Source organism: Thalassophryne amazonica, chromosome 7 (genome assembly GCF_902500255.1).
Source record: "Thalassophryne amazonica chromosome 7, fThaAma1.1, whole genome shotgun sequence".
Lineage (NCBI taxonomy): Eukaryota > Metazoa > Chordata > Actinopteri > Batrachoidiformes > Batrachoididae > Thalassophryne > Thalassophryne amazonica.
The window spans coordinates 95113119-95127188 of NC_047109.1; the positions used below are offsets into that span (position 1 = coordinate 95113119).

The 14070-nt window shown below is 41.3% G+C and overlaps 1 protein-coding gene across 2 annotated transcripts in view; it reads left to right on the forward strand.

Annotated features, from left to right (window-relative positions):
• ptprub (protein tyrosine phosphatase receptor type Ub) overlaps nt 1–14070 on the forward strand; it is a 700336-nt gene that overhangs the window by 566964 nt on the left and 119302 nt on the right. For both annotated transcript variants that reach the window (XM_034175133.1, XM_034175134.1), the window contains exons 19-20: nt 10631–10703; nt 10811–10887. In XM_034175133.1, the coding sequence (XP_034031024.1) occupies nt 10631–10703; nt 10811–10887 (150 nt within the window). The remainder of the gene's footprint in view (nt 1–10630; nt 10704–10810; nt 10888–14070) is intronic.

Consider the following 14070-nt stretch of genomic DNA (forward strand, 5'->3'; position numbering starts at 1 on the left):
ATTTGCAAATATCTTTTTATTAAAACAATAGGTAATTTAGCTCATTTGTGGACAGGTTTATTGTTGGGTAAGGGAGCTGGAAAGTAAAGTAAAAGGAAGTTGTTTCATTTTCTCCCTTTTTCACTTGGGGTCACCTCAGCTGATCAGTTTGCACCAGATGCCCTTCCTGATGGGACTCAACATTACATGGACAATAGGCACAGGTAGAGTGCCTTGATTGGAGAGTGGCGTCAACTCAGAACATGGTGCCATTTCTAACTGCACTGAACTACTGAATGAACCTTTTATGTTTTCAACATTTTTAAAATCATTTAACCACATACAGCAACACATCCATTTTCAGTGAATAAATAAATAAAATAGCTGGATTTACATGCGGTCACATTAACAGCCAACACTGTTTTTGCCCCAAGATGGCACCATGAGTCACATGACTGATTTTTTTTTTGGGGGGGGGGGGGGGACTCGTCATGTCGCCACTCTCTAATAAAGGCACTCTAGGCACAGGTTGTCTTGAACCTGGAACTTTTGTACCTGGAAACAAGTACACTGTTTGGCCACCACGCTGCCTAAAAGCTGGACAGTATTGTCCCTAAAGGTGCGTTTACACATAACCAAGACGCGTTACAAATGTCATTTTTCTGTCATTCGTGACACATTCCTGACATTCTTAATGTGACTTAACGCATCTGAATATGTTTCTTAATAGTGCGTGTTGGTGCATGATATTCTTGATATTCATGGAGCATGTTTTTGCCTGTCAAAAAATCTTCCACGAATGTCACACACATCCTCATTTCGTCTCACGTCGTGGAGGTTGCAACTGAGCGTATTGATCCATCTTGATGATTATTGATCCTTAATAGAACGTGGTTCCTGTGATGGTTCTTGGAGCCCAATCTGTAACTCGTTATTACGAAGTGACACGGAAACTGTCAAGTTTTGACACAACTTGTAACGCGGCGTCACATTTCACTGCGCGCCACGGCAAATCAGTTTTCTGTCACGTGCGCACAATTAAACTCAGCTCCAAATGTCAGTATCCAGTTCCTGCTGAAGCTTCTCAGGATGCTCCTGCAGGTGTTCCACCTGCTGTTGTAACCGATGAGCGGGAGAACGAGTCTGAGCCAGAGGAACCAGAGGAGCGAGAGGAGACTCACATGCAGCCAGACATCTCTGCAACTCCTCCAGTCTGGCGGAGGAAGAAGCGTGCACACAATTAAACCCTGCTGCACAACATTCAATTTGAATGCTGACACCAAGTCGGCTAAAAGTCTAATTTCAGTGCTCTTCAGCGCGCTCCTGCAGGTGTTCCACCTGCTGCATGTGCCTGATGTTTGGGAAAATACACGAGACGAGAGCCGCATGAAGCCACACATCTGGCGCTGTCCTCCTCCTCCTCTCTGTGCCACTCCATGGCACAGAGCCCAACTACGCATGCAGTCACAAAGTTCTTCTGAAAAACTGGAGCGATCTGAATTTGGTTGGATGAATATGTGTGTGTGTGTGGAGACAATTCACTTCGTTCACAACGTGACAGAACTTAGCGATGCGCTGTTACGCGCAATAGCACGTAACAACGCGGAACACTATTCTTGACCGTGCGTAATGGTTCCTGATAATTCTCTGGCAACATGTGCCATTAATCGTAACACGTGGTAACAGGTTGCAGCAGTTCCTGAGGACACCTGACACCTCTGCCCCGAATCATCACATTCGCGATCAGGGGCCAAGAATGTGTACTTCGTGGCATTCGTGACTTGTCGTCATTATGTGTAAACGCAGCATAAAACACCAGATATCTCTTTTTGTCTTGTTAGTACTTCCATTGTGTTCTGAGCAACTGTTGGCGTTCTGGATATTTGCAACGCACCTGTTTTCATGTATATTGTCTGAATTTGTAGCAGAGATTACACTGGTCAACAGATTTTTTTTTTTTTCTTGCATGGACTTTGAGAACTGATTTAGGGTCATTTTGGGGTGCTGAATGCGAATCTGAATCTGAGCTCAGATTTCCTCTATCACATCACGTTTTTTTGTTTTTTTGCAATTTGCAATTTCCATGTTCCATATTGAGGGATTACGTAAAAGGTGCTCATTCACTCACAAGTTTGATGCCACTGCACAAAAGCAGCTTCAAAAGCATAGTTTTAAACCAGGTTTGCAAAATGTTAACAAGAGCCGTAATATCGTTTATGGCGCTGAAGAGGTGTGTGAGACTGCAGCTTTTGCTTCAATGCTTGATATGAGAAATATGTTTTCGTATCTCAAAAATGTGATGTGATTGGCAAAAACTAACATCAGATTCAGATTCAGCTCCCCAAATTACCCAAAATCTAGAATGCAATGCAAGAAAAAGTGTGTTGACCAGTGTTATATCAAGTCAAACTGTTGTTTGTGCTGTCAGCTATATTTGTTGTATCTTTTTTTTCAGTGGCTTAATTCCAGCACCATTCCATTTTTCCCACCTACCAAAAAAAAAAAAAAAATTTAGAGACGGTGGTCTGCTTTGCCTTTCCAAGTTATTGGTGTGTGCACGTCATTGTGAATTACAAATCAGTTCTAATGTTCAGTACAGTGTAAGCATGTGAATCTCATCTCTGACGATTCGATACGCACCTCGATACACTAGCGGCAATACGATACATATAGTGATACATCACGATACTGATGATGCGATACGATTCACCCCTGTTCCCGACTCATTGTGATTTGATATGTATTTGATGGCGATTCAATTCCTGACAATGTAATATGATGCAATTTGGTGTGATATGATTAGGGATGGGTATAGGGATGGGTATTGATGAGATTTTATCTATTAATTTTATCTATGATGATCTTGTTCACAGACCCAGCAACAAAGTAATTGTATCCCTGACGAAATAGTTGTAGATGTCCGTGTACTAAATATCAGGGACACTTCATGTAAAGGTCATCATATCCAACTTGATGTCAGTGTAGCTCACTCTTCCCACTTAATGTTTCTTGACTGGATCTCTGTTGTGAATTGGTACAGTCAGTACAACTGTCGCGTATTGTGAGTAAACCAGTCAAAACTACAGGCTGATAACTTGGAGGGCACATGATCTAGACATAATCATGGAGAAAAAAGTATTATGTGAAGCCATCAATCTTTCTGACATGATCCCCCTCCCTCCTCACCATCCACTGAAATTAATTTGCCAGGTTAAAAAGGCATCTGGATCACACCGTGGCCGAGCATATGAATAAATCATGTTCATTTTGGCCCAAAGAAAACCTCTGTCATGATTGCTGGCCTGATGAGTTTAAGCATCCCTGGAGGTGATTTAGTTAGTGAGTCGCCTGCCGAGTACCAACGGTTTGCAAAGTGTCAAAGAGAATATGGGTGTTGAATGTTGGACATATTAGTAAAGCATAATCAAGTTTTGCAGAAATGTAAAATGACTGATATTTTCTGGACTCCAAATATTGTAGATATACAGTGGTAGTGTGTGTGGTTATCTTCTTTTTGCCAGTTCAATTCCATTTCATTTATTTATACAGCACCACATAACACACAGCACTACATAAGTTGCCTGAAGGCACTACACACAGATACAATTTAAACCTTACCCACCTCTGGAGCACGCACATTGGCAACAGCACTGAGGAAGAAGCCCCCTCTGGTGATTATTGACTGTAGGAAGAAGCCTCAACCAGACTAAACTCAGTGAGGTGACCATGTGCTTTGGCCATACTGACAAAACCAAAACACCAAATTAAAACATAAACACAACAAAAAATTGTCAAACACGCAGAGACCAAAATGTTGCAGCGAAGCAACTATATACATATAGAGTTCAATGAGGATAATGACCTCACTGGACTCAAGGTCCAGAGCAGCATCTCAGTGAAATGGAATATTGTTGGCGAATCAGTGTTTATATTGGTGCCAGATCACTCATTCATTCAAGAGAATCTTCCCCAGTTTTCATCCACATGATGATCCCCTAACCCATTGGTACACATCAGATCTCAACAGTTGCCACACTCTACAGCTCAACATATGCCATGAAGATCCCACATGTCTCAGTCTTGGAAGGATCTTATGGCCTGGTCACATGGAATATGATGATTCCTGAATGAAGGGAAAAAAGTAAAAAAGTCACAAATCCTCGAGAAAAGGTGGACAAATGAGCTTTTGACTTTTCCTGCGAATCAACAGCACAAAAGGAACGAAAGAGGAACAAGCAAAACTAAAGCTAACTTTGATCTCAATGCTTTAAACGAAACATGTCTGGAGCCACTGCTGGAGCACTGTGTGTCTGCATCTTGCTCTGGGTCCCAGGACTCAGCACTGGGGTGGAGCTCTGTAGCGCCTGAGTCCTGGAGAAGTTGCAAAGAGAATCGCGCGATCCGACCCATTGTGGAGATCTGTGCACATGTCGGTGCTGCTCTGGTGGCTCATCTATTTCACACTTGATGCTCAAAGTAACACTTCTGTAAACTGCCACCTGGTTTGCAGAAACCGAGGCGCAGTTCGCTCTGATGACACTAAATATTATTACGTCGTGTTGACCCTCAGCAGCTCCATGGCAACGAGGCTGATCATGCTCCTGCAATGCCCCCCTACTGCGAACAAATACACAGCTATCAAGGATCGTGTCAGCCCCCAGCAGCTCCATGGCGACGAGCTGAAACTGTTTCCACACTTGATGCTCAAAGTTTGCACAAACTGAGGTGCAGTTTGGTGATTGCGCTCCTGCCAAGGCCCCCCCTCCCCTGCTGCAAACAAATATGCAGCGGGGGTGGGGGAGCTGCCGAGTCCGGACAGATGCAGCTTGTCCAAACAAGACCTCTGACGCAGAACAAAGCATAAATTAGTCATCCAAAACAGCCAGTTCACTGGAACACAGTTGTAATATGTTTGCCAGCAATACTGTCCTATACTTTGCTAAAATTCCCCTGGAATTTGGTTGTGATGAGTCCTTCTGCACCACTAATAGAACTAATTGAAGTGACAGGAAAAGACAGTGATTCAACACAACCAAATATATTAATTTTAAGATAGAGAGAACAGATGAGTCTTTAATCTGGATTTAAATAACTCCACAGCATCAGACAGTTTTATCTCAGTGGGCAGACTATTCCTGTGTTGTAATACGAGGATTTATCAAAGTCAGTGTACTTAATTGGCAAATCCGACCAGCAAACAGCACTTGAAAGCATGTCGTCCAGATTAACACACATTGTAGACTTATGGATATTGGCAGGTACAGTTCGGCTCTGTCGATTGATCGTTCTCCAACACCTGCGCCAAAAATAAAGCAACAGAATAAGGTTGAGAGCCTCTCACAGCAACGCTGCTTCATAACTTTTTCAGTGTACAGAGCCTCAAAAATAATTTGGCATAACCAGAGCAGATATGTCCAGGCTTGTAGTCTTGTATCGGTTAGGGAATTGCACTTGCCGTTGAAGAGTCCGTTGTCTCTGGTTGTTGTAGTGACGGCACAAAACCAATGGTCCACTTCTGTCTGCAGTGGGACGTGCTCACACCCTTGGAAAAAGGTCACCTGGCTTTCATAAAAAAGAGAAAGCATGTTTTGTCTCTGGTTCACAGCCTCCCTTCTGAACTCTGCTTGTACACTCATTAAATTGTCCCTCACGGGCAAAGCACAGTCCAGTTAAAAAAAAAAAAAGAAAAATCAATACACTCCTCTGGTTTTTTCACTCTCTCTTGGTTTTGGAGTATGTTTTGATGGAATGCCTCCATTATGAGGGAAAATGATGAGTACCACATTATATTCCCATGACAGCTATAGGTTTTTATTTCCCTGAAGAATAGCCACGTTCTGTAGACACTGATCAGGAATTTACAGTGAGTTGTAAAAGGAGCTTGTGTATACGTGGCACCTGCTGTCACTACCATCGTCACTGCAGAAACTCAATGAGTAAACACAAAACACCAGCACAGCTTTCTTGGAGGGCTCAAACTTTCATTTTTACCCATCTTTTCGCCTTCAGGCTCAGGTTATGATGTACGATGGAGTTATTTTTTTCAGTGTTTACTAGCCATAGGATATTATGTCAGGCTTATTATTGCAGTCAATACTCAATAAGTTCATAACTCATATATGACATTTCAGACATCTAAATGAGAAATCTCAACATTTCTTTTTTTTATGTTTTTCAAATTATGAATTACACAGAGCTGGAAAACAAATTCCAGATCAAAATGAGAAGACAAAGCCGTCGCCGAGTGGAACACTTGTGGAGGACGGAAAATAGAGCAGACAATTGAAACCAGTGGGCTGCTGATGGCATATCAAAGCATCTGCTTCAGGATTAGTCACTATGCCACATGAGGGTATTGGTTTAGGAGGGCACTTAACTGGGTCATAATTTCTTTCATCTCATTTTACTCATTATATGTGATCCTCTTCACCAACCCACCACATTGAACCCTGTAAATGAGTTTTTAATCAAACTTGCATGGGTCTGGCTTCTTTTCCATCCCTGTGCAGATAACTCTTTTGTGGTCTTTCAGTTCTTTTCGTTCCCACTTCTCTGTTTTCTCTAGAGGCCAGATCACAAAAGTGGTTGGCACACAGAAACAAAAGGAGTGGAGTTGTGTCAAAATTACAAGGGAGGAAAGAAGAAAACAAAGGGAGAAGAGAGAGGTATAAGAAGGGAAATACAATAAAAGATTGGCAGAGAGGGAGAACATGGTAAAAAGGGGAAGAGGTGAAGAGGATGGTATAATCCTAGACAGGATTTTGCTGGTTCTTGGCTCTCAGTGAGGAGAACTGTGTTGTAATCCCCTGCTCAGCATGCAGACTTGGGCAGAGTTTCATCAAATTCCCCTGGGGGGCTGAAGAACCACAAGGGGGGGTATCTGTAGGTTTGTGGTCATGGATCTGTAGGGTCTGTCTGCTGCTTTAATTTAACCGTACAGTGAACGCATGAAAAGGATCTCAAGATGATGAGTGGGCTTTCTGTAGTTAATGCACACAGACAGGTGGAGTGGAATGGTCTGAGCAGTTACTCACACAGTTTGTGGTCAGCAGCATCTTAGACATTAGCATAATGAGATTATATCCATTGTTGTCTGACAAACCCCAAAGTAGGAGCGTGAGTTGGTTCAAATGGACATGATCAAATGATGTGAGACACTGCAAAGTTTAATAGCATCAAAGAAAATCAAAATGTCACTCAGAGAATATCTGCTCTCCCTCTCTGGTTGTACATTCTGCCTTTTACGCACGAGTTCATCTGGCTGTCAGAGTCCTAATTCTCCTCTCTGTACTGGAGTCTTTTTCTTTGAATCAGACTTTTTAAGTTCCTGGTGTGTCTGTAAAATTTCTACCACAAGCCTACACTGAAGTAAGTCTTACGTAGGCACTGAGGCCTATTTGTGCCTGTGCTTATCCCCAGATTCCATAGTGTAAAGAGGATTACTGTCTCTAACTCCCAATAGATGAAGCACCAATCCAATTCAAGTTGGTTCCCCAGCTAAGGATGTTACCCATTTACAGCTGGGTGGAATCGGACAGTGTAAATGAAGTGTTGTGTCCAAAGACACAGGCTGGTAGCATGACCAGGAACTAAACCCAGGTTGATATTTAAAGACATGCAAGTTAGGTGGATTGGAAACTTTACAATTGCCCAGGTCTCCCATGCAAAAGAGCTCTCGAGCTCACTGGGACTAACCTGGTTAAATAAAAGTTAAATAAATAAATAAAATATACTATTGGCAATCCAACTCATCTCGCTGAGCTACCTGGTAGTGCAGGAGTGACTGGTACCATACCATAAGTGAGTATCACTTCCCATTTCTAGAAAAACAAAGCCAAAATCTTAATTCTTAGTCTTAATCATGCAGGCAGACAAAAGCATCTGAAGCGTTTAGGTTTCAGCATGTACAGTAGTGTTCAGAATAATAGCAGTGCTATGTGACTGTCAGAGTTGTTCATAGTTGGACCATAAAGAACAACTCAGTTAACACACAGAAATAATCACGCAGGAGACACTGAATTTCTTTTTCCTGATCAGGAGAGAGCAAACAAGCTTAACCCTCATCACCAACCGTCCCGTCAGCTCTGAAGGCCCCCGCCCATTTGCTTCTCCTATTTATTGACAAAAAGTTACATACAAGCATATAGGAGCGGCAATATCACAAACAAGGAAAAGAGACAGAGTCTGGTCTTACATTGATATGAATACTGTTATGGCTTTAAGCCTTCAGTCTCCTACGCTTCCCATAACAATGTCCAGCCCTGAACTAGTGTGCCGGTCACACCTCTCTTACCTCAAGGCTGAACCGTTAATTAAAGACGCACATCTGCGCTCAGCAAAAACATAGCTTTAGCTAAACAGTCTGCACATTCAGTAAGCCATAGATCATCTGTTCACCCTCTCGTGTGAGCTGTTTTAATGATTACTTGAACAGTTCAGTGTATATGGTTGCTTTGACAATGAGTGATTAATTAAAAGAATAATGGTACATGAACTCTCACACATGCATATATGTATATATGAAAATAGAGAACAGAATCAAAGACAAGATACATCAAAGTAAAGGCATTAACAATCAAAGTAAAGACATTAATATTTGATAATCATATTGCTAATATATAGAAAATCCTCTCATTATTCCCTCCCCCCCGTTTATCGAATTTTAATGTCTACATTCACAACATCATCATTGTAGAAACATCAAAAGCTTACAGTGTACTTAACCATCAGTTTTCCCCGTCTAGATGGGGTGACATAATTCAGCATCTGATAGCAATAACGCAACATAGTAACGGTCCAGCAATAAGCCATCAACTGTGGTGGAAATCATCCGTTGAGCCATTGATCAAGCAAGAGGAATCATACAACAAATCATAACACGTAGTTCTAGTTACCCCAGTACATTCAATAGTAAGAATTTAGATGAAGCACATTCAACATACAACACAATTCAGCGGTTTCCATCAGATACATGCCCGTCGAACACCATTTCTGTGTATAAATATTTAAACTGATTGATATTTGGACATCGTTGGAGTTTCTCAGGTAGCTTATTCCAATTTTTTGGGCCACAAATAGAGACACAGAAGCATTTCCTGGTCGTCCTTGTGCCCGCAACTTTAGCCCAATTTCATAGCCTTAAGAGTGTGCATATCATGAATGCTTGGTCTTGTTGGATTTGTGAGAATCTACTGAATCTACTTGTACCTTGTTTCCCATGTAACAATAAGAAATATACCTAAAACCTGGATTAATCTTTTTAGTCACATAGCACTACTATTATTCTGAACACTACTGTATCTAGGTGGCTGCTGCAGTCTACGGTACATAAGCTGAAGATTTGGGTAAGTGGTGAAGATGAAATAAAGTGCAGGTGGTTTTGACTAAAAGTCTAGATCCTGTCTGTTAGGAGTTACACAGACTAATCGATCAGTCGAGCTGTTGTCTTTACTACACTGCAGTCACAGTTTAAGCTTGACATTAACTAGTCACTGATCAAATAATTTGGGCATGTGCTACACTGTACTTAACTGTTTTGGTTTTAATCAGTGGCACACCTTTTTCTGTATTCTCAGCTTTTTAATTTGGTATCTTTGTGCATTGCTGGAATGTAGTTTTTATTTATGCCATGTATTTTTATTTTTGGTATATTATTTTGTTTTGTACTTTGATTCCTCGGATAGTCTTATGTAAATAGTTACTATAATTATTTCAAAGAGTGTATGGTATTCGGTATACAAGTTGCACCGGAGTATAATTCGTAGTACCTCCCAAACCTTTTTTACTTATACTCAAGAAAATCTGGTAAACTGTAATTGAAAATAGTTTTAAGGTGCTTTGGAGTGGAGTTTTATTGTGACACTTTGGAGCAGAGATTTATCGTGAGATCGTCAGCGTAGTGGGTATTTCATGTAGCAGACATGCTGTGCAGTATTGCGTGTCTGCATGGCTGTGTGTCAGTTAACTCTGCTTGCCAAAAACTGCCTTCCACTTCATGCCACTTTGTGTGCGAACAGTCCCCAAGTGGTATTCAAGACTGTAAATGCAAAAAGCAATAACTGTGACTGCAAGGACCACAGCAGCAATGAAAAAGGCTTAAAACTTGGATTACATGCAAGAACCTGATGGGATGCGTGACGTCGTGACCACAATGTGTACGCCAGTGTCGTGTGCCTCTGTTGAGTGTGATAAAGTGCGATCTGGACACAAGAGCCTGACCTGGGATTTTACTGCAGGAAACAGCCCCACTCTGATGAAGGGTACATGGCAAAGTAGGTCAGGAGTAAACTTTGTCTGGTAACTGTTACACACAGGATACAAGCCCTCTACAGTGTGGCACCTACAATGATCTCATAATTTTTGCATATGTGACCATGAACCCCAGACATAACACAATAGCTTGGCTAATAACATTAATTTCAGAAAATTCTTCTTCCATATTCAACCAGTGGTCCATGATTAATCAGAGCTACAGGATTAGACAAGAGTGAAATGATGCTCAGAGCTCTATTGTTTTCTTTGATTTCCTATTATGCCAAAAGCTCAAAACCTCTCTCAGTGTGAAACAATTCATCTTATTACATAAAAAGAAAACAAAGATGTGTTGGATTTGTAACTACTGATGATCTAAGATGCCTGTTTATCTCTGCAGAGCTTCTTTGATGGTTGGGACTGTACAAAGAAGAAGGACAAAACAAAGGGAAGACATGACACCCTTTTGGGATGTAAGTCATCAAAAGCTTTTTTTTTTGTTGCAGAAAACATGAAAATGGTGCAATGTTTTAGACACTTTCTATTTTAAAGTTTATAAATGTCCATTGATTCATCCCAGATGACCGCCACAGAGTCAAGCTACACCCTCTCTTGGGAGACCCCAACTCTGACTACATTAACGCAAACTACATAGATGTAAGTCTTATCCTGTTTCCTTCTGCTGTTTTACACGTGATTCACATATTCTGTCTCTTATCTTCTACGCCTAGCAAAGCCACAGTCCACATCTCTCATTCCTGTAAACCCATCATTTTTACAGAGATTCCTTCATCTCATCAAACACTCTTCCTCATGATGCAATAGTTGTCAATTGTTATACCCATGTTTCTACAAATCCCTGACTCAGAACAACTTTGATGCCACTTTATTAAACTGAAGAGAATGAATGCATTTAATTCCTCACAGAGGATCAACCTTTCTTTGGGATGCCACAAATCCCAGTAAATTCAGTACACATGGCTGATATTACTCAATCTCTGGATGGACTGGGACCAGATGATCCTTTCTGCTGTCTGCCACAGTAACATTCCCACTAAACAAATGAACCAAAAACATTGGCAGAGTGTGTAACACAGTCATACTTGCTTCCTCGTTCATTTTAAGTAGATGACCTTGCTTTTGTTCAGATGGCTGAGTGCACATTTTGAAGGTTTTATCACATTATAAACAATTTGCAACATACAGTTTTTGACATTGTAGAGGCACATTTCAAAATAGTGTTGGGAAAGTGTAGTGACACGGACCCACAACAGGGGGCGCAAATGAACGGTCAATAGATGAGCCAAAGAGTAACAATTTAATGTTGTGAATGTGCACAACGAACATACAGACAATCACAGAATATCATAACAGTCAATACACAGGAGGTGACGTGTGGGCAGGCTCGAGGATAGAAGACGTCTGTCCTGAGAAGAGCCGGAACCACACGATTTCCGCCGCCCCAGAACCTGGTGAATACTGGAGCCGCCAAGTCCCGAATTCCCAGGTGATCACCGTCCCCGACTGTCGGATCTGGTACTGCTGGCGAAGAACAAAGACAGTCAAGTGTGGGTGTGTGTACACCCAGTAACAACAGTGGTGGGAATGCCACCTCCACCTCTCATTCAATATGTTGCAGCAGTCTCTGCTGAAAAGGAGCGCCGTCTTGCACAGCCTCCTCACAAACGACCGGTTCTCCTGCAAATTCTCAAAATAACAGAGTTACAAATCTCACAAAAAGGCTGAGAGTGTTACCTCCTATGAAGTATGATATCTCGGCAACGAGGTGGAGATAACGTCTGGTCTTTATGGAGTGAGATGATGTTGAGTAGATGGGTGACAGCTGTCAAGAGGTAATGAGCGACAGCTGTCACCCCCGGCTGTGTCCATGGCGGCAGCGCCCTCTCGTGCCTGAAGCCCGCACTTCAGGCAGGGCGCCCTCTGGTGGTGGGCCAGCAGTACCTCCTCTTCTGGCGGCCCACACAACAAATAGTACTAGTTTGAAATATGAATTAGTTTTACTGTGTTACTGACTTAACTTGGTGATGTCAAGGGAAGTGGCAATTTGATATTTGTTGAAAAGGATGTGTAATAAATACACCCACCAATATTTATCTGAGCTCACTAGGTGGCAGTCTCTTTTCACAAACGGTTCAAACCAAACTGAACCCTTTCTTAAAAAGGTCATCATCTAGTGGATTCAGAAAAAACAGCAAATGTTTCATGAAACCTCATTTGGCCATCACTATCTGAAATCAAGTCTTTTTCATGTCATAGTCACGAATATGGTTTTGTTCTGAGTGGTATGCATTTTGGGGGTGGGGGTACGTGCTCCACGACACCAAATATAAGCTCATTTTGGTTCTTCTAACCACATTGCCACAACCACACTAAAGTTGTGTTCTCTTCTGCCGCTTTCCTGGTGTATGCCCTAAGGTTCTGTAATGAGACCAATTTTGTTTGCTTTCTCTTGGACACATCTTGAATACCTTTGAAGGCATCTGTGTAAATGCAGATGATATACAGCTGTGCATCTCATTTAAACCTCAGAAACTAGATAAATTATTTATACTTCAGGACTGTGTTAATTTTACAAAAAACTAGATGGCTGCTAATTACTTGTAACTTACAACATAATATAAGGGAAACCGACCTTCTTGTTTGTGCTCCTTGCAACTTTATTTGGACAGTGATTTGAGAATCTTGGGTCTTGGTTATCATTATTTCATTCTGCAGTTAGAAATATTGGAGTTAGTTTTGATCAGGCTCTTTATTTGAGAAACAATGTTAGTTGTGTTATGCAAACTTGTTTTGTCCATTTATTAGGGGTGTAACGATACACAAAAATTACTGTTCGGTACATACCTTGGTTCTGAGATCACGATTCGGTTCATTTTCGGTACAGTATGGGAACAAAATGCAAAACCTAAATTTGCTTGTTTCAACCAACAATTTCTTGTAACATTATACAAACACGAAAATAAAATAATTGCAAAGTGCTGCCTCGTAATAACTTAAATAAAATGTTCTCAAATAAACGACGAATGTATAAAATATTACAAAAAATGCATTCCTAGTTAACAGCTTTTCACAAAACCAAAAGAGCAGTACAACTGTTCCAGCATGAAGCCCTGTTCAATTTTATTCAATCTTCATATTTTTTGCCAGAAAAATTAACTTGTCCAAAACTGTCACACTCGATAAGGGATTTTTAAAAGAGAATTAATGTTAAAGAATCCCTTTACTTTTGTACTATTTATTTTATTTTCTATCGCTTTCTATTAACTGTTCATTTTAATGTTTGTTAATATATCTTTTTAAATTAAGTTTTGAAAACAAAAACACTGTGGGAGAGGCAAAAAAGTGAATAAAACCACCTTAAAATATTTAGAACCACAAATAAACTTGGTTTGTTTATTTATTTTGCCATTAAAATTGGCCATCACTTAATAAAGTAAAATGATTTCTCAAGGCCAGGGCTTCTCAAAGTCTGGGGACTGTTTAATTACAGCGCAGCAAACGAGGTCAGTAGGCTGAGCGAATCCGAGTGAGGAGGATTGTAGCTATCCCTCCGCTCCGGGCTTTCAGGCTGCTGCAGGCAGCGGAGGAGGGGGAGACCCGCTGCCGCTCGGTGACAACAAAGACTTTCACTTTCAGTCTCCATTCATCAGAAAAGACAGAAACTGACAGAAACTTAACTCATCTGCACACGACGCATGTCTCCCTCCCTCCATTCTTATTACCCCCTTTGTGTCTCTCCACTCCCATCACCCTGGCTTCCTCCCTGCCACCTCAAAGGCAGCGTGGTTTTTACTGCTGCAGCCTTCAACTCCCCAAGCT